This window comes from Bidens hawaiensis, unplaced genomic scaffold (genome assembly GCF_021521415.1).
Source record: "Bidens hawaiensis isolate Kalapana, Puna unplaced genomic scaffold, B.hawaiensis_p1.1 tig00067151_1, whole genome shotgun sequence".
NCBI lineage: Eukaryota > Viridiplantae > Streptophyta > Magnoliopsida > Asterales > Asteraceae > Bidens > Bidens hawaiensis.
The window spans coordinates 13,771-40,867 of NW_027501894.1; the positions used below are offsets into that span (position 1 = coordinate 13,771).

The window sequence follows — 27,097 nt, forward strand, 5'->3', positions numbered from 1 at the left end:
ACTAATGAAAAACATTTATTTTGACTATTTGCTTACGAGCGGGTTTAAGATAGGGCCAACTTGTTAAATCAAACAGGTACTGATCGGCTAATTCAATTATCCAAACATTTATCCATTTAAACTTTTAAATCAGAATATCAGAATTCTTACAATCTTTTAAATTGTTAGGTTCCTGATAAGTTACCGATAAATATACCAAATTTTGCTTATACGCATACATCAACTTTAAATAACTAGTGACCCGACAAGTGGGTCCTACTCTCTCTTTCTGCATGCTTTTGCATTTATATTTATTGTACCCTGTTTTATTAGGCTGATGAATGTTCTCATATATATTATACAAATTAAAATATATATTTTATTCACACACACAAGGGTGCACATTGTGCATATTTTATAGAAGTTAATTAGAAGTAGCAGGGAAAAAAATATATATGGATACATATTAACTGTTTATGTATTATATATTCATAACAATATAAAATATAAAATTAGAAATATATCAGGCGATTCACACTGTTTTTATGATATTATTGGTTCTAAAACAAATTTGTGTACATGTGTGTTTTCATTTGGTGTTTAACTTCGTATAACACTTAATGCCATATACCAATATATTCTTAGTAGCTGTATATGGGCGAGATACCTTGGTTTATGTGCACGTGAAATTCACATATCACTGAATAGTGATTCAAACTCGGGTGAAATGAGTTGTATTAGAATGGTTAATCTTTTGAAGTCCTCACTCCAAAATGCTACCATACAACCTTTTTTTAGATAACATGGACGAATCCTAACCGCTCTTGAACATCACACGTGTCAAAGTTCCAGTGGCTAGATGATCCATAATCTTTCTCTATATAACTTCATAAAGCTTCCATCCTTCACTCTCACCCAACTAACTTTTTTCAAAACACAATTCAGTTTCACCAAACAAAATGTCATCAGAAATATCCAACATCACGTCGGAGCCACCTAACACTGACGCGGTCACCGTCGGCAGCCTTAACATCAATGATACCGAGCTCACCTTAGGTTTGCCAGGTGAATCTAGAAAATTGGTAGCGAAAAGAAGGTTTTCGGTTATAACCGATCTTAAATTGGGTGGGAATCATCGATCTGACTCCATCATCACGAAAAATTCTCCCTCAAAGTAAGTTTTATCGTAATTTGTTTCACTTGTATAAAATAACGTCAACGTGGTGCTAGCTCACTTGCTAGATATATATATGTTTAGTAGGAGCTAGGTCCTAGATTTTAACCTAGGCAACGTCATATATTTATTTACAATATTTACAGGAGTTTTAGGAGTATTGTAACTTTATCGTTCAAAAAAATATATATAAATAAACAACTTAAGACTTGTTCGTTACTTGCAATATATCACTTGAACTAAATTTATTAACAACAATAAAATGATCCAATTACATATATTTGACAGGGAGCAATTGGTAGGATGGCCACCGGTTAGATCTTACCGAAAAAACATGACGAAGAGCGATTGCAAGTATGTAAAAGTAGCGGTTGACGGAGCGCCGTATTTGAGAAAGGTAGGTCTGGAATTGTACTCAGGTTATCAACAACTTATGTGTGCTTTTGAAGATCTGTTCTCCTGTTTAGCTATAAGTAAGTACATATATTTAACAATTAAGTTATTAATTATTTCAATGACTGCTTAACGTGTTGAATGGTTTGTGTAGAGAATGTATCGAATGAGATGAAGCTGATGGATCCTGTGAATGGAACGGAATACGTTCCAACGTATGAAGATAAAGATGGAGATTGGATGTTAGTTGGTGATGTGCCATGGAAGTAAGTTTATTTTTTATAACAAATTTTCATTTAAGTGATTTAACACGTTTTTTTTTCATGCTAACATATAGTTACTTTGATTTTGTAGAATGTTTGTTGAATCGTGTAAACGAATAAGATTGATGAAGAATTCAGAAGCCATCAACGGATCCGGTATGCATAATTCACAAGTCCCAAATATAGTTAACTTTCTTCAAATATATTTCATATTTGTATGTTTCATAGATTTTCGAGACAACTTTTTGATACATTATCTTGTTTTTTTAACGATGAGTTGTCGAAGTGTTGAGAACTATGGGAGTAACGAGTTTTGGAAGGTGTTATTTTTCTTATCTTTTGGGCCTCTGAAGAGGTAGGTCCCAGCAGAGCCCAGTTGGACACGCAAGACTCACCTTGAAGAGAGACGTCTTCGTAAAGACCAACTGGTTCCGCATGACCCACCATGCTCAGAGAAATGAAGACCTTACGCGCATACGCCAGCTGTTCCCGCAGGAAAAGCCTCCCAATGGTGAAGTACCCCGCCTGTTCCCGCAGCTGCGGATACAAGCCATCAGCGGAGGCTACACGCACAAGGCACTAACTCTCAATAATTCAGTAATGTCACCTGAAGAAGGAATGAGCAAGGCGGGAATACTCCCGCCCAAATGAGCCAGTCCGTACGCTTCTGGAGGATCTTTTGTACTATACCTGCCAAGGTATGGACAAAATAGACAAGATATGACCAAAGCAGCCCATGAACCAATCACAGGGTGACAGCTCACTGACAACAGTACGACGAGCAGCACGCTCTAGTACTTAATGTCACTATTAGCCGCTGCCTACTCACCAACCCTTGTCGTGGCACGTACATAGCCTGCGGTTGGTGGAAAAGGAATAGTACACAGCCGGCCATGTCACTATCAGCCGCTGCCTACCCACCAACCACCAGCATGGCACGTGCGTAGCCCACAGTTGGTAGAAAAGGAATATTATACAGCTGGCTGTACCTGCTTGGAAACCTACCTTCGGCTATAAATACTCCAACACCTTGGAACGGTATGGGGATCACATCTTATCACAACTTATCACATCTTATATCATCACATATCTGCTCTAGCTATTTCTCTTAATATACATTTATATTCAGAGCAATCTAGTCTGATTCTCACGCCGGAGGGTGGTCACAAGGAGGTACCCCCCCTTCTCAGTGACGAGCTCACGGTGTCTGTTTTGCAGGTCATCAGAAGAATAACCATCTTTGCCGGACCTAACCCTCGTGGGAAACATCTACTTGACCCTAAGATTATCCGTAATTTGCCGGGGTCACTTAGTGTTTCTTCATTGGCGTCATCCGTGGGACAAAAGCTAGAACTAATTTTCTCAGTTTTTTCAAAACCTCTGGAAAGATGGTTAAGGTTACTCCGGTGCCAATGCCAGCGAGTGACCAAGAAACCCCGGTAACCACAACCCCAGCTACTGGGGGGAACACCGGCGAGTACACAATTTTTACGAACACTACCCCGGTTACCCAAGCCGGGGCAAGTGCAGTAAATAATCCTCCCCTGGGATTCACCGATACCCAGTTGGAGAGACAATAGACGAGGCTCCCCCGCCAAACACTTGATCAAGTTAAAGCGTGGGCGGAAGCACGTCAGAAGGAATTCCAAGCTGAGTTGGATGAACGCTTACGTTCACTCCAACAGGCTGACGAATTCGGAAGCACTCGACAACAGCTCAACATGAGCAATGAGTGCGAGTACTTGGATAATGATTGGGAGGAGTCCGACAGTGACGCAAACCCTCGTCATAGGGCGAAAGGGAAGCGCAAGGAAACGGACTTCCAACCAAGAAGGGATTTTGGAGAAACCTTCAAACCAAGGAACGCGGGGGGAAACCCACGTGACTTCTCCAAAACCTTTAGACCAATTGTTGCAAATGCGGGAACGTCCAAGTTTGCAAGGGACATTGTGGAAGCAATCGCCCCGAAGAGTGCCAAACAGATGTCCAACATCGGCACTTATGATGGTATATCCGACCCAGATGATCACTTGAACAGATTCATAGCGGGGGCAACCGTCAGCAACTGGACGGAACCTACGTGGTGTTATATGTTCCAGATGACGCTGGTTGGAGCGGCCAGGGCGTGGTTTGATCGTTTACCGGTCCACCACATCTATGATTGGGCGGACTTCCAACACAAGTTCAGCCAGCACTTCAGCCAACAGAGGAAATATACTGAAGAGCAGTGGATGATCCTCAACTGCGTTAGAGAAGAGGATGAATCTTTACTAGACTTCATCACTCGCTTCAACTCGAAAAAGCTGAGTCTGGGCACCATAAGCGAAGATCTTGTTCGCGCCGCTTTCATCCAGGGCGCCGAATACCCAGTGCTTATCCGCACGTTGACAGGTAAAGATGGCATGCCATCCACATGGGATGCCATCATGACGGCGGCCAAGCGCTTTGCCGAAATGGAGAAGCAACTGGGTAGGGATCTTCCCCAGAGTACAAACCTCTACACGCAGAGGACTAGAGAAAACAACGTCCGGACCGCCCGGCAAAACAAAAAGAGGAAGCTAGGTATTTGGCAGTCAAGGGTAAACTTTGACACCTCATCCAGCTCTCGCCCTCTAGTAGGCGGAAGGGATAACACGCACCCATCAAGCCGAAACCCCCGGTGTACGCCACTCACCAAAAGCGTCACGGAGATATTTGCCACCGAAAAAATCCCATGGCCAAAAGCTCCAATGGTCCGGCAGCGACATAACGCGGATCAGAGCAAATCCTGTGACTTCCACGGGACAAAGGGTCACACTACTGAGGAGTGTATATCCTTGAGGGATATTGTTGAAACATTCGTCAAGGATGGAAAACTTACACACCTTGTGGCATCAATCAAGAATGGAGGGAAGAATGATAACCGATACAAAAGCAACGGACGAAAGCCCGTTGACATCAGTATCCACATGGTTCATAGTAACGTCAGAGGAAGAAAAAGACGAACGACAGAACCATGCGCGTGGAAGGAAGCTGAGGTGCGCTTCCCGCGAGTGCCAGGAGGACCCAGCAAAGAAGGCCCTATCGTCATCAAAAGCCAGCTGGGGCACTACATCACTTCCCGCACTCTTGCTGACAACGGCGCCTCGTCAACGGTTATGTACAGGCAGTTCTTCGACAAGCTAGACGACGAAGACAAGGAACGCCTGGAAACGGTCTACGCCTCGATGGAAGGGTTCGACGGCAGCACAAACACCCCCATGGGTATCCTATCTTTCCCCGTCATTCTCACAGACGGGAAACACTCCCGCACAAAAGACGTGGACTTTGTCGTAATGAGGAAGCCACACCACACATACGACATTCTCTTCGGGAGAGACGGGATGGCAAGATTCAATGCCGTGGTATCTTCAGTCCACGGCATGATGGGATGGCCAACAGCTGAGGGTGTAGCGATGATCACCGGTATTCCTCAGGTATGCATCGCATCTGTCTCATCAAAACCCAAACCAAAGATGGCTAAACCAACCATCACCGAACCAGAAGAATGGGCCTTCAATGGCAAATACCCTGACCAGGCTGTTACCATTGGCCCAACAGTCACTGATCCTACGCGCACCTTACTCAAACGCTTACTACAGAAAAACGCTGACATCTTCGCGTGGACACCAGCTGACATGACTGGTGTACCTCGAAGTAAGGCAGAGCATAAGCTCAAGTGTGACCCGGCTTTTACGCCAGTCATACAAAAGCGCAGAGTAATGGGGCGGAACAAGCTAACGCGTGTAGAACCCAAGTCAAGGAACTCCTTGACGCGGGCATCGTACGCGTTAGCAGATATCAAACATGGGTTGCAAATCCCGTTATGGTACCGAAGTCTAACAAACAATAGCGCATGTGCATAGATTTCAAAGACTTAAACAAAGCATGCCCCAAAGATTGTTACCCGTTACCCGAAATTGATCTTAAGGTAGATTCGTTAGCACCGTTTCCCCTTAAATGCTTCCTTGATGCGTATAAGGGGTACCATCAAATCCACATGGCCGTTGACGATCAGGACAAAACCGCATTTCGGACGCCCGATGGCACATTTTGTTATCAAATGATGCCATTCGGACTTAAGAATGCCGGGTCCACATACCAACGCCTGATGGACAAAGAGTTTCATGCCCAAATTGGGAGGAACTTGGAAGTCTACATGGATGACTTGGTCATCAAAAGCCCTAACCCAGAAACGATGTTGAAAGACATCGAAGAAACTTTCAACACGCTCAGAAAGATAAACATGAAGCTCAACCCGAGCAAGTGTTCCTTTGGGATGGAAGAAGGGAAGTTCTTAGGAGTCATTGTTACTAAAGATGGTTTCAGAGAGAACCCTGAAAAGGTCGAAGCCATTATCAAAATGGAATCACCTACTACCATCAAGCAAGCTCAGACACTGAATGGACGCCTAGTCGCACTTAACCCCTTTTTGGCAAACCATGCGGATAGGTCGTTCCCATTCGTGTCCACATTGAGAAACTGTTTAAAGAAAACGCACTTCCGCCGCTGGACACCAAAAGCGGAAGCAGCTTTTCAGGAAATTCGGTCACGCTTGATCGAACTCCCAACGCTCACAGCACCAGAAGCGGGGGAGGAATTAATCCTATACCTTTCCGCCACAGATAGAGCAACCGGGGCCGTCCTGCTAGTAGAGCGAAAAGGCATCCAGATGCCAATTTACTATGTTAGCCGTGTCCTAACAGACGTAGAAACCCGGTACTCTACCCTGGAAAAATTAGTTTTAGCACTTGTACAGGCTTCACGCAGGCTAAGACGATATTTCCAAGGTCACCCAATCACCATTCTCACTAACTTCAAACTCGCAAACGTTCTAGGCAAACCCGAATTGTCAGGACGCCTAGCCAAATGGGCAATAGAATTGGGAGAATACGCGATAAAGTACAAGCCGAGGCCAGCCATAAAAGGCCAGGTCTTGGCCGACTTTATTGCAGAAGTCCCCGCTTCGCGGGAGAAAGAGTGCTAGGAGGAGGCTCAACCCTCTCCAGCACAGGACATCGATGATGTCTGGCGACTCTACACTGATGGAGCAGCCAGCAACGAGGGCTCAGGCGCAGGGTTGAAACTAACCAAACCAGCAGGCCAAGAATACACTTACGCTATTCGACTGGATTTTCCAAGTACGAATAACGAAGCGGAGTATGAAGCATTCTTGGCCGGGCTGAGAATTGCGCGTAAGATGGGAGTGAAAAACTTGGAAGCCCACGTGGATTCCATGTTAGTAGCCAACCAAATAAACGGGACGTACACGGCCGTGAACGACACAATGGCCCTGTATCTCGCACAAGCAAAAACCCTTATGCGCGATTTTAACGATTGTAAAGTCATACACGTCAAGCGTAGCGAAAACAAATCTGCGGATGCGTTAAGCAAGCTTGCATCATTAGCCTTCACCCACTTGGGAAAGGACATCCGCATTGAACTCCTTGGAGCACCATCAGTCCCGCACAAGGAAATCTGTGTCATCCAAACCGGTACAGAAACGTGGATGACACCAATAATAAATTACCTTGCGGCGGGTATACTACCAGAGTCAAAAACACAGGCAAGAAAAATACGCTGTAAAGCGCTGAACTATCAACTCATCGATGACATCCTTTACAGACGTAATTTTCTTAGCCCACTCCTAAGATGCGTGGATAACCAAGATGCTGGCTACCTCATAAGGGAAGTGCACGAGGGCATCTGTGGAGTACACGCAGGTCCACGAGCTGTTGTAGCTAAGCTAAACAACGCGGGATACTTTTGGCCGGGGATGCATACGGATGCGCTGGCATACATCAGAAAGTGTAGGTCTTGCCAACTCTACGCACCCAACACGCATCGCCCGAAGAATGAACTTTTTCCAGTCACCTCTTCATGGCCATTTCAGAAATGGGCCATCGATGTGACAGGCCCATTTCCCACAGCAGCAGGGAACATATCAAAAAATTTATTTGGGAATTTATTATTTGTCGTTTTGGACTTCCCCAGAATTTGGTGAGCGATAACGGCACCAACTTTGCTGACAAGAAGCTACAAAAGTGGCTGGAAGAACTTCAAATCACCCACACCTTTACCTCAGTGGCGCACCCGCAGGGTAATGGTGAGGTGGAAAGAGCAAATAAGAGTATCGTCGACGGCATAAAGAAAAGACTCTTGGAACACAGATCCGGCTGGGTGGACGAAGTTCCACACGTCCTTTGGGCAAACAGAACGCTGAAAAAGGCCAGTACGGGAGAAACCCCGTTCAGCCTCACTTATGGCACTGAAGCCATGGTCCCGGTCGAAATTGGTTTACCCTCACCAAGGGTCTTGATTCAGCCAGAAGACAATGATGCGAAAGACGGTTAGACCTTATGCTAACCGAAGAACGCAGAGACTTAGCCGCAGCGCGTGAAGAGAACTACAAGCGACAAATGCAAAAGTACTACAACACGCGGGTAAAACTCTGCAACTTCAATGTCGGAGACTACATACTACGTAACAACGAGGCTTCGAACCAAGAACGCCCAGGAAAGCTGGCCCCGGTCTGGGAAGGGCCATACATTATCAAAGAAGTTTTGGGAAAGGGCGCATACCGGCTCGAAAGGCTCGATGGCACCCCTATCCCAAGAACATGGAATGGAGCTCAATTACGCAAATGTTACATGTAGATCAATTCCAAACTTATAAAGAAAGGGCCTAGAGCCACTTCTAATGGAAATGATTCTCCTTTATCACATTGTGTTGATAGCCTTACCTTTATACTTATTCAAAACACTGATATGCCGGTATTCACCGCATAAATAAGTGGGGAAGTAAGTCGTTGCGTGTGGAAGGCGGCAGAACCCGCATAAACACAAAACGGCAAAAATTTCTAAAAGATGAGGAAAACCTTCACGCATGTCAGTTATAGGTGAAGATTGGTCATCCCACTAAATGAAAGTGACGGTCCTACCCGCACAATCATGATAGAGGAAACTGAACACTAACCTATTGACAACCACGCGTCGAAAGGTTAACTTATCCAAAACACTTGGAAAATTGCTAAGTTAAACTAAAGTATGCACGAGCGAATCATATATTGTTTATGAGGCAAAACAAGTGCCAAATTAAACTATAATATGCATGAGCAAGTCATATAACGTTCAAAAAGATTCAAAAAGATTCAAAGATTCAAAAATAAGAGGGAATATACCCCCTTACCTTGGTAACCAAGAAACCGTAAGACAGGTGCGGGTACAGTGTCAAGGCGAAACCCTTCACATACTTAGCACCTGCAGGGAATTGAAGCCAAGAATACCTTGGAAGTCAAGTAACTATAAGACGAGTGCGGGTACAGTGTCAAGGCGAAACCCTTCACATACTTAGCACTTGCAGGGAATTAAAACCAAGAAGGATCTTCTGGGCCATGCTTGTGGAAAGGGAAATAACATCCCCGCATAGCGGGAACGTTGAGAACTAGATTGTTTGAAGCTCCAAGATGGAATTGGTTGTTTAACATAATTGATCACTATGTCTAAAACTACCAAAACCTCGTGGAGAATCTACACAAGTGAAACTCAACGCTCCTGACTTGCGAGGAAGTTACACACCTACCCGCATCATACCCAAAGATCAAGTAGAAAAGTCGGGAATTTCTGCACGTGACATTAGGGAAACCGCGGGAAGAATCCCAACGGACAACCTTAAAACTAAAAACCCTTTTCAAAACCCCTTGCTTAAGTCCAAAAGTTCACCTCACTTATTAACAATTCATGAGAAGAACATTGGACTGGGGGGACTTGAAGAGGTAGGTCTCAGCAGAGCCCAGTTGAACCCGCAAGACTCACCTTGAAGAGGGACGTCTGCGCAAAGACCAACTGGTTCCGCAGGACCCACCATGCTCAGAGAGATGAAGACCTTACGCGCATACGCCAGCTGTTCCCGCAGGAAAAGCCTCCCAATGGTGAAGTACCCCGCCTGTTCCCGCAGCCGCGGATACAAGCCATCAGCGGAGGCTACACGCACAAGGCACTAACTCTCAATAATTCAGTAATGTCACCTGAAGAAGGAATGAGCAAGGCGGGAATACTCCCGCCCAAATGAGCCAGTCCGTACGCTTCTGGAGGATCTTTTGTACTATACATGCCAAGGTATGGACAAAATAGACAAGATCTGACCAAAGCAGCCCATGAACCAATCACAGGGTGACAGCTCACTGACAACAGTACGACGAGCAGCACGCTCTAGTACTTAATGTCACTATCAGCCGCTGCCTACTCACCAACCCTTGTCGTGGCACGTACATAGCCTGCAGTTGGTGGAAAAGGAATAGTACACAGCCGGCCATGTCACTATCAGCCGCTGCCTACCCACCAACCACCAGCATGGCACGTGCGTAGCCCACAGTTGGTAGGAAAGGAATATTATACAGCTGGCTGTACCTGCTTGGAAACCTACCTTCGGCTATAAATACTCCAACACCTTGGAACGGTATGGGGATCACATCTTATCACATCTTATATCATCACATATCTGCTCTAGCTATTTCTCTTAATATACATTTATATTCAGAGCAATCTAGTCTGATTCTCACGCCGGAGGGTGGTCACAAGGAGGTACCCCCCCTTCTCAGTGACGAGCTCACGGTGTCTGTTTTGCAGGTCATCAGAAGAATAACCATCTTTGCCGGACCTAACCCTCGTGAGAAACATCTACTTGACCCTAAGATTATCCGTAATCTGCCGGGTTCACTTAGTGTTTCTTCAGCCTCGTTTTTATTGTGTTCGTCGTAAGGTTATACTATATAACATAACGTGTAGCTAGTGTTATGTTATACAACATAATATACGATGCATGCGGGATAAATATGAGGCACAAAAGATAGAGTGGATTTCATGGCTTAGTTGTTTGTAGATGAATGATGTAACTTTTTTTGTTGTGTTGAATAGGAAACTAGTTAATTGAATAGGGATATTGTAGGAGTACATAAATTTCACATGATTTGGAAGTACAAATGTCTGTTGATGTTTTAGATGTGCACAAACTGAGGGCCACTTTTTAGGATTTGTAAATTGGAAAAGCTTTATTGTGTGCCAGGCTGCCAGCATAGTACAACTGAATCTGTTCATGTTTTATGGTATTTATAATCTAATTTAAATATGAACCTTTTATTTTTATTTTTCAAACTTGTATACCGGAAATCGGGTTGGTTTAGGATGGGTTTGAGCATGTTGATTTATTAAGGTATCAATCTGATTCGGAGTTTGAATAATGTGAGTTGGATTCAAACGAGTTGCTTCAAAAGTATTAGATGACTTGAAACTTTTTATATAATTTGTTCCTCAACTATTTTTTTGTTGCTGATCAGATGTTCGATGTGCAATTTCTAGGGTGTAAACAAGTGTATTGCTCATTAGCTACTGAAGATTTAATCCAGTCGAGCATGAACCTGAGCTTCATTTATCGAGCTCGTTCAGTTTAAATAGGCTTTCCAGTCTAAAGACTCTAAACAAGCATATTACTTACACAAGTTTTATTTAATATATGCAAAATATATTATTATAGATTTATCATTGTTAGATGTACAATCATGACAAATAATTAAATAACATATATTTTGTAATATATAAGTTAAATAATAAATATGAGTCAAACTTGAGATTGATAAACTACTCTTGTCTCGAGCTATTGAAATAAGGCTCTAAATAAGCCAAGCTCGAACTCACATAAATTAAACGAGTTCGAGACAAGTTTGGGTTTGGCTAATAGACCCCATAAAAAATCCTTTATTATATTTTCATTCACATTATCAAATTACAATAAAGTTTATAATTCGCCCCCAATTCCATACTATAAAGGACTTAATAAATCCAACCGCTCTTTCACCCTAGAATTACAGGTTGAAGCATATGTTTACTTAGTTGCAATTTTTGTATTTTGTTGTCAGTGATTTTTGAATATTTTTTTTGGTTGAAATAAAAAACTCAATTGACGCGAATACACTTTAGTATTGTTTATTTATTAACCACGAACACATTTCATTGATTTGACTATTTGAGGATTATACATATATACTCATGATGTATACTAGGTTATACGCGGGTCTAAAAGTGGCTATACAAGGTAAATGCTAGCATGTTGGGATACTCGAGAACTATAAACCTGTATACCAGATCTATACACTAAGCAACATTTGAAATTAGTGATGTAATATGGGAAGTGGTTGTGTATCAAGCAAAATCTCGTCGTTTTTAAGATGTATATACTAAACCCTCAACCAAATAAAACAAGCAATCAAATAGGTGGTTGTGAACATCACTTAATAGCTTTTAGTCTTTTATCTTGTCATGAATCATGATAAACCAAGGGTGTTAAGTGTTAACTATAAATACTACTGGCATAGTGTTTGGTCATAAGTCATAACTCACATGTGCTACTTAATAATCGAGGAGATAATCAGATAAGATCATGACATAATTAGCACTTGCCTTTCTATGAAAACTTTCCTTTTAAAAACTAATAAGTAGAAGTAGAGCTAGGGTTGCCTAATCTGCCTACTGTTTAAAGAATCTTCAAAACCAACTAATACTGGTAGCACTAGTTGTTGGAATTAATTACCGAACCGTCCTTAATTATATGTGGCTTGCGGTACAAGGAAGGGGTCTTTGAGTGCAAGTAAAGTTAGTTAAAGATAAAAGATAATTATCAAGTTTGGATTAATTATCTGAATTAATTGTTTTCAGCAATCTTAGTTATAGTCTAACACGTATAGGTTATGTTAGAACTACCGAGTTATGGTATGGATTGTAATCTAAGTTTTTGAGTTATTTTTCTTGGATTAATAAAAACATTGGAGAGTTATTCCAAAACCACGATCGTTTATTTCTGTTAATATCAATTCACCTACGTGACTGGTTGATAAACCGAACTAGCAAAAGTATTTTTGTATAGAAATGTCAATTTTCGTGACGTTTTGTGTTTTGTATGGTACTTAAAAATGGCTCACAATTAATGTTAAAGAAACACGTCGTTTTATTTCTTTTAATTGTAAATGACGTGAAATTAAGAAAAATAAATAAATAAAATTTTGAATTTATTTATAACTTATGGTATTTTATATTTTTGTTTATTAACATGTTTTTTCTTAACTTTTTTTTACTTAACTTGAAGCCTTAATACTTCAAAGGACCTCAAGTACTTTACTTATATACGTCCATCGTTTCGGTTTGAATTTTATCGCCTTCATTGGGCTTGGTTCCTAAATCCTAACCATACTGAATTCATTATTTTCAATACCGAACCAAATTTGAATCTGGCTTAGTTTCAAGCAGAAAAAAGCTGATTTTTAATAAGGTGTTCATCAGTTTGTTATCAGGTTGCCCGAATTGGTTTTTCGGTTTTGTAACGGGCTAGATATATGATTTCAGTCTCATAGGTTTAACCGAATTCAATTAATTATTAGACCTGAAAATTACTTATCTAGGTGGGTCCGGGTCAAGGATTAAAACTAAATATATAATTGCTGTATGTTTTTAACGATTCAATTCAGTATATTTAACCCCATTATAGACACCCATGATTATGTTTCAAATTTCAAAACATGATTTAATATACATTGTTATTGTTATTGAAGGTGGAGCAATAACAAATTAACAATATCATGATTCATGGATGTAATTTATTCTAAGTGTCTACCCAACCTATGGACTATGGACCTATGGTCAGTTATCACTTTATCAGATATGTTCGGGCTTTGGCTGGCCCGTTAAAGTAGTTGGGCTTTATGTATATTCTATGATGAGTTTACAATTAAATATCTAAATTGTAGAAAGTAAAGCCTATTTGTTCCAATCTTTAGTTCAGTTTCTGTTTAATAAAATTATAAAATAATTATAAAGTAATTACTTTTAGGTATTTTACCTCTAATATGTTTATTTTTTAAAAAAAAAAAAGAGAAAATAGACATACAGAGAAAAAAATAGAACTCAACAAGTAAGCGAGCTGGATTTGTATATTTTAAGGAAATTCTAATGAAACGAGAATATAAAGCAAACACACGAAATAGTTTAACATCCTTGGCACCATGCTTCAATTCCCGATCTTCAATGTCATGTTCTTGACTATCATCGAATATTTTTTTAGGTCATCAATTGTGTTAGTATTCACGAGATATTTTTCGGTTGTTATCTTTTCTTAAAGAAATCTGATTTTGTTTTTCAAAATATGAGAAAAATCATCATAGACTCGTAGTTACCTATTTCGTTTTCTTTCTACTTCCCATTATCGTTATGATGTTTTTACACGGTATTAAAATACCTTGTATTTAAGCTTCTAGCTATAGTTTGTCCTTATGTATATATGAGTGTAAACAAGCTTTTTTATTCGCGCGTTGCGGTGCGGGGGTCTATTAGCGTATCAATATGTGGTGGATATATGGTTGGTTTTTTTTAGTACATGATTAAAGTCTGCAACAAAAATATACAAATACAATCATCTTAAGTTTGGCAGATAAAGCAAACAACAAATAACATAACACCAGTGTTTGGAAACCGTTGAAGAATGAAGACTATGTTTCCGTGAGTATGGAAAAATGAGTTGGACTACGTGATTGAATTTTGTGGTTAATTTCTAAAACTTTCATCAATAGTACATTAGTATATTAATGAAACTAGGTTAGTTACTCGTGTAGCACACGGGTTAGAATAAGTAATTTTTTATAATAATAATATAATGTGAAATACAAAAAAAAATGTATCACATATATAAAGATATATTATACAGTAAAAAAAATTACATTACGCATTTTGGAAATAAAAAGTTGTTAGAATATTCATAAATCATAAATTATTTCTTTGTTTTTTTATTAATATCAAAACTTAGTTGTAAATGACAACTTTTTCAAAGTAACTCGTGGACCAAAACTCATTCTAATATTAAAATATTCTGACATGAACAATGTTTGATACTTTAATTGGTTAAATAAACCTACCCGTTTCGTATTGGTTACTTATAAAAATCTAATATTAATAACTAATGCAATACATTTTATATTAAACAAATTAACATATTTATGATGGTATTAATTCTTTTTAAATTATGATGGAATTGTTAAAAATTGAAAATGAAATATTAAAAAGAGAAATGTAGTTAATGTGAGAGAGATTATGGAAAACTAGTGAACTAAACCGAATATTTCGACAAACCATAGGAACGAAAATCGCAGTTCACTCAATAATAATAGATTGAAAAGAAAAAAAGATAAAATATAAAACTATTAATACGAATAAGAATATATATTTAACATGAGTGAAATGGGAAAATTTGTAAGGATCACTCATGCGTAATGGCATATGGCATTAAGACCCGTGTAGAACACGAATTAGAATAAATAAATGTGTTTAGATAATAACACGATGTAATATGTCAAATGATATAAAGATATAATATATGGTAGAATAAATTACATATTATACAATACGGAAACAAAAAGTTGTTGAAAATTAATAAATCTCTAAATATTTTTTTGTATAAAATATTTGTAATTTTAACCTACATATTAGTAGTTTCATTTTATTTTTTATTTCAACTTTAGATAAAGAAATACATCACTTACCATGCGTTAAAACATTTGTCTCAAAAACAAATCAAACCATCTGTAGTGATTGACTTTAGCTTTTATTAATCTTCATTGCAAAACAAGTATAAAGTTAAAATTTTTTTATTTGAAATTAATTATTTTATTTAAATCAACGTGAAAATTTGTTACTTATAAAAGCTTAATATTAATAACTAATACAACATATTTATATAAAACTAAATAATATATCTACGTTTGTATAAATTTTTAAATTAACAATAATTGATTAAGAAGGAAAAAAAGAGTTAAATATAAAACTATTAATAAAAAAGAAAATGCATTTAATAAGAGAGAGTGGTGGGAAAATTTTGTAAGAAATTATCTTATGTGATGTCATGTGGCATTAAGAACCTTTATTTATTATATAGTATAGATTTGTGGCAAAAATTTGATATTTTTATAAATAGTAAATTTAGTGAGAGGTTGAAAATATTATTTTTATTATCTATAATATATATAAACGAAGACATAAAAATTCTATTTGTCGCGATGTAGTCGCTCCCCCTTTTCTTGGAGTCACCAGATTTGCTTGATTTTTAAATGGAGGCTTCTCATGCATTTGACCCGAATTCATGTGTATGGTTCTTACCAACCCAGATATTCCGTAAACGGGTTATAACATCTCATTAAATTAAAAATTATTCTCACTAAATTATTTGTGTAAAAATCCTATAAAATAGGATATAATAAAAAATAATATTTTATTTATTTTAAAAAAAGATATATATATTATTTAAATTAAAAAACCAATTTGATAGTAAAAAAAATAAACGGTTCTTGGATCTCACCAAACCATAAGTATATTATTAACTTTCATAAATATTATTTATAATTAAAAAACCAATTTCATAGTAAAAAAAAATAAACGGATCTTGGGTCTCATCAAAACCATATAGCTTTTAAACTGGGTTTTAACATCTCATTTATTTGTGAAACAATTTGTCATCAAACCATAAGTATATTATTAACTTTCACACAATAAAAAAAATATAAATTAAAAAAATAAATAAATATTAGAATAAAATATAAAACAACCCCCATAATACAGGGGATAAAAACTAGTATATATATATAACGTTAATGTTAAAAAAGTTTTGTCCTAGTATTTTAAAATCCCAAACAAAAAATTAGTTATGGATCTTATAAAACAATAAATGAATAAACCATGAGCAGGAATATAGGAGTGTAGAATGAGTAGAACTAAACTATTGTCTATTTCTATCTATGTGCGGCTTGGTCGTGGTGCATTGTCGGTGACGTGTGAGTTACTCTTAGCACAATTTTTTGTATGACGGTCACTTTATTGTATTTAATTTAGATCATGACACTCTTTAAATTGAAGAGCCTTGATATCTCATTCTGGTCAAACTATGTTGTTTTAACCGGGCTCGCACTAGCACCAGAGTTTGGCTTGGACGTTCCCCCGGAAAATCATACCACCGACTGCCACTTGACAGTCGTTGTGCTACCATAAGAGCAGAACTCTCTAGCGTAACACACGATGAGATCCGAAAATCTGGTTGGGCTCAAGGTTCAAATGACAACCTTTACACAAGTCTTAACTTAAATTCTTCATTGCTAATATCATTCAAAAGTGACATAAATAGAAATCGAAGTTGAGTCACTAGAACACATGTGGGGTACTATTAGCACAATTAGATAGTCTTTTTATTTTTATTTTTTTTTATTTTTTTTTAATATCAAACAAGTGCATTCTTTTGAAACAACACACTTTTTTGGATTTTCAACCAATACAACAATATTGTTAAAATTAGAAACCAAACAATAATGAAATTTGGTTATGAGTTAATGGCCATTTTCGTCCATGTGGTTTGCTGTTTTCGCCACTTCAGTCCAAAGTTTGAAATTTTGTAAACTTTGTCCTCACGGTTTTAAAAATTGGTCAATTACGTCCCACCGTCTAACGACATCCAAATATGTTGTTAGTTTCAGGGGTATTTTCGTCTATTACACATTTTAATAATTAAAACTTAATTTATATATATTCCTTATACATACATACACACACACACACACACACATATATATATATAACCTAAAATAATATAAACTCTCTCTCTCTCTCTCTCTCTCTCTCTCTCTCAACCGGAAGTCCGGCAGCCACCACCAACCCACAACCACTTATGACCACCACAACCACCGCCTATGACCACCGCATCCTATCAGCCCCACCGCGTGCTACCAAACACGTTTCTATTTGTTGGGCTATATAACCATGAATCTGGCGTACAGTGTACGCTTTCTAAGCTAATAACCGTTTTCCCTCCCTCAACCTCAAAAATCCCCCACCAGAACCACCATGGCTAAATTCCAACCGTCTCCGGCAACGGCAGTCACGACCGCTGAAACTTACGCACCGGATGTGAATCCGCAGGTGTGACAATCGTCAATTTCAGGTTAACTCCGTTAACTCAACTTCGTCAATTCAAACTTAAGATTATTGAATCTATAACGCACACTTCATTACATTTAAACTAGGGTTTAAATGACGCTTAACACTTACTACATGTGTAGTCTTTCGGGATTTGCACCGAAACGCAAACGAGTTGACGCAAACGATTGATGAATAAACGAAAAACGTCAACATAATAATTATGTGTTAACATATGTGTTACTTGATTATATTGTGTGTAATGCTAGACAAGAAACAAGAAATAAGTTAGTTAAGTTAGAAAAAAAAAAACAACAATTGAAAGTGGAGGGACTTGAGTGTAACTTGTTGTGTTTATAAATAGATCATTAACAAGTAAACCCTAACTATTATTATTATCCCAACCCCGATCGGCCCCCCCTCCCTTGTAAACCCTTGCTGCCGTCGCCTTCACACACACATTCAACCAAGAAATCAAGCTTGTGATTGAAGAACTAGGTGCTAGGAAGGTATAATTGATTATCCTATACATCCTTGTTACTTAATTTTGATGTTTGTTGGGTTAATTGTAAACCCTAACAGCCGATTTTGGTTTGTGTGTATAGTTAATATGATTGCTGTTATTTGAATGATGATTTGATAACTAGATTGAATCTTGTTACATGTAAATTGTTGTGTCTTTGATTTGAGTTCAAACACAAACCCTAATCAAGTATGTAATATGTAATTGATGTGCATGGATGGTGTTTATGGAGTCTAGAGGATCATATGAATGTATGATAGTTCATAGGTTGTTAATATATTGAGTTTGGATGCAAACAGTTTCTGGACAGAATGTGTATTTGATGTTTAAGTGACTGTAACGAAGTGTAAACATGAAAATTGGTTGAGATTATTAATACTACAGTAAACTAGGTTGAGTCTAGTTTCTAAAGAATATAAACTTGTAATTTTTGGACAAGTAGAAGTTAACTTTTATGATTTTACAAAAACGTTGTGCAAAGCTGAGCTGTTAGACCTGCTGTTAGGTTGTTTTGTAAATGTTGTATCTCATGAACTACGAGACCAATTGGGTCGGTTCCACTTCTGGAAGTTGACTCATTGAGTTAGGAACCTAACCCAAGTGGTCTTGCATTTATTGGATTTTTCGTTTAACGGGAATTGCAAATAACATTCTGTTGCGCATGAATTTGACTGTTATGAGTTTGCTGTAATGATTTGATGATTGTGAGAAAATTATGTGGAATAAAAATATAATTTAATATGTTCTGGAAACCTAAGACATATATGCTTCTGTGATGATTTTTGGTAAATTAATTGAGATGCTATGATCGGTGGAATAGTACAATCTTTCAAGTAGGATTTCTGTCTCGGTGAAACTAGCTGCTGAGTTTTGTGAAAATGCATGAAACATGATACTTGCTAATTTATTGTTGTGTTTTGACCAAATTGCCCCTGAGGGGAATGATTGCAAATTAATTGTCGTGTTTTGACCAAAATGCCCTTTGCGGGGAATAATAGCTAATTGATTGTAATGATTTGACCAAATTGCCCTTACGGGGAGTAACTGCTAGTGATGTACTTTATGAATACATGACACGTATATGATTGCTTGCATATGTAATGTATCACAAATACCCTTGTTAAAGTCACACACGATTCACAAACGAAACACGAAACATGTTATGTGCATAGGTATTATGTGCCGGGTCTAGAGACTCGATAATATTCCGACACTTAGAAAAATCTCCTTGTTGTTTTAGAACGCTAGAGAGAGTTTTTCGGTGACGCGCATCTTGGTGATTTAAATTGGGAAATTCTTCGCAAACAGTGAGTTTCACTTTCCCCTCTTTAAACTGTTTTCAAACGCTTTTCACTTGGGGGAGATAACATACTCCACAACGCATTTAAGATTTTGTTATAAATTATATATCACTTGTAAAGGCTAAGTGGCAAACGAAACATTTGAAGTCCTACACATCGAACCGGTTAATATTTAGAATAGCGAGTCACTGTTGAGTAGTACTACTGGGTTTGACAAACCCCACCCAACGTTAAACTCGACTGGAGGTCGAGCGGGTGTAATTTTGGCTAACACGTACCATGGTCTGGATGACCTGGTGACAAGGCACTTAATAAACGAGTCAGCTTCGGTGTCGAACACTTAGTAATACTTGCTTTATAGGCTAGCTACCTATAGATATATAATTGACATAACACTATCTGGTAACGCTGTAACGCAAAACGCTGTAACGCTGTAACGCAAAACGCTGTAACGCTGTAACGCAAAACGCTGAACGCAAACGCTAAACGATTTATTTTTATATAACTTGTGAACTCACCAACCTTGTGTTGACACTTTTAGTATGTTATTCTCAGGTAGCCGAGGCGGGCGCGTGGTTTAGGAACATGCATTGCTTGAAAAACTTTTAACCATGCAAACTTACTTTTAACCGTTATCATTGGTTTTAAATCGTCCTGCGTGACGTAACATTGTTTCTATGGTTTTACGCTTCCGCACTTATTTTCATTTAAACGTTTTTATGGTTTGATTATAACTGATGATTCCGATCCTGTTAGTTCACACCCTCTGTCGGTAAAACTCCGTTAGTGGATTTTGAGGGTGTGACAGCAGGTTCAGGTGGTTTCTCCGGAGATCCTAGATGCTCCAATGGCTCTAGCGGACGGTCTAATGCAACCAGCGGTTGATATTACTGTGGATCTGAGCATGTTGTTGGCTGAGATAATGAGAGTGGATCCTTGGTAACACGCGGTGGGGCTGATAGGATGCGGTGGTCATAGGCGGTGGTAGTGGTGGTCATAAGTGGTTGTAGGTTGGTGGTGGCTGTCGGACATCCGGTTGAGAGAGAGGGAGAGAGAGAGAGTTTATATTATTTTAGGTTACATATATATATATATGTATGTATGTATAAGGAATATATATAAATTAAGTTTTAATTATTAAAATGCGTAATAGACGAAAATACCCCTGAAACTAACGACATATTTGGATGTCGTTAGAAGGTGGGACGTAATTGGCCAATTTTTAAAACCGTGAGGACGAAATTGACAAAATTTCAAACTTTGGACCGAAATGGCGAAAACAGCAAACCACAGGGACGAAAATGGCCATTAACTCTTTGGTTATTAAATAGTATATTTTTTCTTTAATTCTTATCTTCTATTTCAAATTATTTGGAAAAAAGTTACCATTAAATAACCAACATGCATGCATTTTTCAGTTGCATAAGTTAATTTTAAGAAAATAAAGCATTATAAAAAAAGTTTTGGAAATTAATATGCCTAACGAGTAACGAAAGTTAAAGTTAAGTGAATCTACAAGAATAAAGTTATACTGATTTTTAGGGCTGTCATCAAGAAATTAAATACCTCGGTCGTGCCAAAATAAAAATGTCTATATGCCTTATCGAAATTTTTTTATTCGCTAGCGTACATGGATAAAACTTTTATCGACCGATTTATTATAAGCATAAACCATTCTGATCATGTAATTTCATAAACTATTGCAAATAACCTTATTTTTAACACTAAAAAACATATATATGTAATATGTATAAAAATGGTTTGTGCCCACAAAACTTATGTGCCACGGCTGATGGTGCGGCTCGCACACCCTCCGAGCCTCCCATGCTGATTTTTGTGACACACAAAAAGAACTTGATCGTTATATTGTGAAGTTTTCAAGTTACATTGAAGTTTAGATTAAGTAACTAATTTAAAACATGTGTATTGCTTTTTATTAATCTCAACTATTATCTTTTGGTCGCTGTCGGTCATAACTAACGAATTAGCCGCTGACTGTCCCGTCTTTTAACTTATTTGTTCACATCGGTCCGCGACTAACAAGATCCTAATGTTGTTATTTGTAGGTCGCCGGGAAAACGCTTTTGGCCGGAAAGATACATTTTCTTTCCGGAAAACCCAACCTGAACACCGCCATCACCAATTGACTTGCAGCCAACCAACCACCACCACTTGAGCACCATCAACCGATTTCGACGATGGTTCCAAAGTTTCGAAGAAGTCAATAATTGAGACTTTTACTAGAAAAATGTTCCTAAAGGTACAATCCAATGTTACAAAGATGTTTGCGACAAAAAATGTTGAGTTTTTCAATAAAATGTGAGTTTCCCGTCCAAATACGTTTTCCGGCAAACAACAACTAACAACGTTATAGTTCTATTAGCCATGGGTCGTTGGAAACAAATATAAAAAATGTGCGATAATTGTCAACCAATTCGTTAGTTTAGACCTACATCAACCAAAAAAGATAATAGTTAGAGATTAATTAAAAGTTTAAAACCAATACACCTTTAAAATATATAAAGTTACATAAAACGATATATAATATATATCAAAAGATCATAACAGAAATATAAAATATATAATAATAACTAGGTTTGTTACCCGTGTAGCACACATGTTAGAATAAATAAATTTATTTAAATAATAATACAACGTAAAATACAAAAAATATAAAGATATATTATATGATAGAATAAATTACACATTACATAATATGGAAATAAAAATTTGTTAGAAATTCATAAATCTCTAAATATTTCTTTATACGCAATACTTGTAGTTTTATTTGTAACTTTATTTTCTATATTAAAACATAGTAGTTTCACATTGTTTCTCTTTATAACTCTAAATAATGCAACACATAACTATCATGAGTCAAAATAAATTGTCTCAAAAACATACAAACCATCTATATAATTGACCTATAGCATTTATTAATCTTTAATGCAAAATAAAAATAAAGTGAAAATTTCATACTTTGAAATTAATCATTTTATCTAAAGGTATAAGATTTTTTTTAAGAATAAAAATGTGAGTTTCAATGGACCAATATTACTATCGGATATGATTTCGGCTTCTATAACACGGTTAACTTATTGTATTTTCACATATAGTTTAGTTTCATTGCATATACCAATTTTTTAGTTAATATTTTAAGCAACATTACTTCAACGTCGACTTTTAGGACTAATCTATAACTTGACAACCTTATATTTTAAGGTCATTTAAAACATCGCTAAACTAATAATTTCTTGTAATGTATCATTTTATGACTGATAGAACATGGATAGTGAATGCTTGCTAGTTTCTTGAGCGACCGCTTTTTTCGGTGCAAGTATAACTCACTCACTAAAGAAAACTGTATTTTTAAAATCTTCAACAATAGAAGAATATACAAAGTCAATTTATCATATGATTAATAGTATGCTAATATCTAACATGTGTGTTCCAAAGATAAGTGATTTTATCCACCTGAAAATCCAAAACATGTAGTCTAATGTTTATATTTTTGTGGATTTTTAAGATTATGAACTTGGTTAATTAAATAGTTAACTAAAAAGAAGTTGTAAATGACTACTTTTTTAAACTAACCCGTGGACCGAAACTCATTTTAATCATAAACTGTTTTGACTTGAACCATGTTTGATATTTTAACCGGCTAAAGAAACCCGTTCGTTTAAGTTAACACAAACACTAAGAATACATCAATAGGGAATTTGTCTTTTCAGGGTTTGAAAGAAAAGGACTTGTAATTTAGTAAATAATCATATATATATATATTTAATAAGTTAAAGTTTATTGAATTTTGATTTTAAAATTAATCTTGCATTTTCTTCTAATAATATCATTTCTTATCAAAATTAGTAATTTCGTTTTGTTTTTTATTTCAACTTTAGATAATGAAACACATAACTTACAATGCATTAAAACATGTTGTTCCAAAAAACAAATCAAACTATCTATAGTGATTGACTTTAGCTTTTATTAATATTCATTGCAAAACAAACATAAAGTTTAAATTTCTTTATTTGAAATTAATTATTTAGCTAAATCAATGTGAAAAATTGTTACTTATAAAAGTTTAATATTAATAACCAATACAACATATTTATAAAAGTTTACAAAATAATTATTAAAAAGAAAGATAATTGATTAAAAGAAAAAAGTTAAATAAAAAACTACTATTTATAAAGAGGGAAATGTATTTAATAAGAGAGAGGTGTGGAAAAAGTTTATAAAAAGCTTATGTTACGTGGCACTGAAAAACCTTTATTTATTATACAGGTGTAGATTAAAAAAAGACAATAAAAACAGTGTCTTTCTTGTCTTGGGTGTGAGTGAAAAATGGCCTTAAATACACGGGATTCTTAACGCGTCTCTTTAATCTAATAATCCTTCATTTTCCGTCTGTCAATCTACAAATACTATCTGTATCATCCATCTTCAGGCACAACACTCAATTCATCTCTCACATAATACATTTTCCCATCTCAATCTTAACACACACATTACTCAGATCCACTTCACTCAACATAATGTCGGTGGATCCCGTTAAATCCACCGTCACCGTCAACGGCAACCACAATTCCACCAATGGAAACCCTAACCCAACCAAACCGTACCGGATCTACGTCGGCTACGACCCACGCGAACACGTAGCTTACGAAGTCTGCCGTTACTCCATCCTCAAACTATCCTCAATCCCAGTCGACATCATTCCAATCAAACAATCCGAATTTGGCGCGAACGCGGTAAGCTCGAGAGCACTGAGTTCTCGTTCACCAGGTTCTTAACACCGTTTTTGGCTGGGTATGAAGGCTGGGCGATGTTCGTGGACTGTGGTTTCTTATATCTTGGTGATATTAAGGAGCTGTTTGATCTGATTGACGATAAGTACGCTGTGATGTGCGTGCAGCATGATTATACCCCGAAGGAAATCACGAAGATGGACGGGGCGGTCCAGACGGTTTACCCGAGGAAGAATTGGTCGTCGATGGTGTTGTATAACTGCGCTCACCCGAAGAATAAGGTTTTGACGCCCGAGGTCGTGAATAAGGAGTCCGGGGCGTTTTTGCATAGGTTTCAGTGGCTGGAGGATGATGAGATTGGTTCGGTTCCGTTTGTGTGGAATTTTTTGGTTGGGCATAATCGGGTTGTGGAGGGTGATTTGAGTACGTACCCGAAGGCGATACATTATACGCTTGGAGGACCGTGGTTTGATGCGTGGAAGGATTGTGAGTTTGGGGATTTGTGGTTGAAGGAAGTGGAGGAGTGTAAGAAGGTTGAGGATAATAGTAATAATAAGATTTGATGCTACAGATATGGTGTTTGATGAAATGCAGGGGTCTGGTAAAGTTTCAGTATTTGTGATTTTGTTATTCGATTATGTGTTATTGCTTTGTAATATCGGGTTTATTGTTTGGGTAATTCGACGGTATCGGACTGAGTTTTTATTTGTATTATTAATTCATTATATGTGATTTGGGCAAGATGGATTTTAGCAAACGGAGCTTTTGTAGCAATTTGCAAATTCGCATTCTTGCATTCAAATGTTTCTATATGAACAGGGTGTTTTGGGTGTTCATCTTCACGAGAAGGCGAACTTGCAACATGTTTGAACTCTGAACACAAATGCTGAATTAAGTTTGCAACTTTTGAGATCAAAAGTATCATTAGTTAACTAACTACCCAAGTACCTAATTTGATGTTGTAACAGTCAAGAGGGGAGCTTGTAATTTGTGTAGTGCTCTGATATATGGTTCTGCCATATAGTTCTAAGTAAATATTATCTAGTTATTATATAAGTGAACATGTACTGCAAATCCAAAAAAGTTTTATCATACTTGAAAATTTGTGATGCATAATCAAACTTATTATTTGAAATGCCTGTATCTGCATTTCAATACAATAATTTATGTTTCTTCAATATTGAATAGCAAAATGATATCAGACGACCCAATTCTGAAAACCCTAACGATCGATCTACCAAAAACGAAATGAAAGTTACCTAAAGCCGTCGGTACCCGTACTAGCTTAAAATGAGCCAAAAGACAATCGAAATTACGTAAATGACATCCACCTTACATGCAATTGTAAGTAAACTGAAGAAGCATAGCGGCAACGACCAAGTAGAAAAGGAGTGATGACTGACGCTGGTGATGAATTAGTGGGTTTGGAGGTCCGATCACAACTGTGTAAAAAAACACTTCAAATTGTACAACCCCTAATGCACAAAATACTTGCAATGCAGAATGTACAACTACCTTGAGGAGAAACTTAGCTGAAATTGTAATATTATAAATAAATAAGATTTTGCATGTAACAATCATGACACCTTTAAAGATCACATGTCTAAAGTTGTTGAAATACAATATATTAAAAGTTACAATTGAGATCAACTCTAATTTATAAATCTAATATTCAAAATGATTAAATCATGTTTTTTCAACCTGACTTGATATTGCACCTTAATTTAATTATATTGTTACATACATCTTACTAAGTTGCTAGCTAATCAAGTCCCTCTAGCAAAGATCAGGTTCGATTGTTCGAATCCACTAAGTTTTCGTGTGATATAGATCTAAAAACAATTAGGATTCTCCATCTTTATAGAAAATGAAATAAAATACGGCATGTATCCAAGAAATGTCTTTGTTGTTGGTGCTGGAAGTTAAAATTTAATTGTTCATAACTTGACTTTTCATTTTCAAAACATGAAAAACTTAATTGAATGTATGCACATGTGATTGTAGGTGATTAGCTTTAAAAACTCAAATCACTAGCGAAATCAAACTTTGATTTTGTCTGTGATGAAACAAGTAACCGTTAGGCATTAGTAGGTGATTTTCAAGTTGTGACCTATATCCTATTGGCTAAAGCATTTTGATGGTCAATTCAAGGACTTAGGTGACAACTATTAAGAGTAACATGTGACCCATAAAAGATTGAGCACTACCCGTCATAGCTAGTGACACTCTTGTTATTCTCATCTCGCACTAATCTATTTGAGTTTTTTATAATCAAGACGTCCCGTGAAGTTTCTTTTCTAGCTATCATTTTCCACTTCATCAATCCCTAAATTTATGAAACTCAGAAGTAAAATTTTATTTGTTGGAAACTTGGAATTTAATTATTAGAATAAACAGGTATTTTATGTATGATGGTTTGAAGCACTCTTGTATTGAGGGAAATCACATTGTCAACATTTTTTCCTTCTCCAAAGCTTATGGGATGATGGGCTGGCGAGTTGGATATGTAAGTAATGAAAAAAACATCAAAGGAAGTTATTTTTCATTAACTATTTATACACCCAAATCAGAAACACTCTCCTGGTCAAATACAAAAAGCTAAAGGATAAACATTAACCTTTTAAACTAGTTCTTAAGTTATCTTTAACTAATAAAGATAATAATAAAATATAAAAGACAATCGTAGAAGTATAAGAATCA

The 27,097-nt window shown here is 37.0% G+C and overlaps 1 protein-coding gene and 1 pseudogene across 1 annotated transcript; both read left to right on the top strand.

Moving 5' to 3' along the window:
* The first annotated feature begins 736 nt into the window (after nucleotides 1-736).
* LOC143604854 (auxin-responsive protein IAA1-like) lies at nucleotides 737-2,058 on the top strand. Its single transcript, XM_077081206.1, has 5 exons — nucleotides 737-1,153; nucleotides 1,442-1,626; nucleotides 1,701-1,812; nucleotides 1,901-1,982; nucleotides 2,038-2,058. Exons 1-5 carry the CDS (start codon nucleotides 939-941, stop codon nucleotides 2,056-2,058), a joined length of 615 nt encoding a protein of 204 aa, XP_076937321.1. The 5' UTR covers nucleotides 737-938.
* Nucleotides 2,059-24,146: 22,088 nt separating this feature from the next.
* On the top strand, nucleotides 24,147-25,303 carry LOC143604851 (protein CDI pseudogene; annotated as a pseudogene).
* Nucleotides 25,304-27,097: the final 1,794 nt, after the last annotated feature.

Bases quoted from the DNA above. Each gene is read 5' to 3' on its own strand.
- LOC143604854 (XM_077081206.1), top strand. From the start codon at position 939: ATGTCATCAGAAATATCCAACATCACGTCGGAGCCACCTAACACTGAC. The intron at 1,154-1,441 runs GTAAGTTTTATC...TATATTTGACAG, and splicing joins ACGAAAAATTCTCCCTCAAA to GGAGCAATTGGTAGGATGGC. The intron at 1,627-1,700 runs GTAAGTACATAT...TGGTTTGTGTAG, and splicing joins GTTCTCCTGTTTAGCTATAA to AGAATGTATCGAATGAGATG.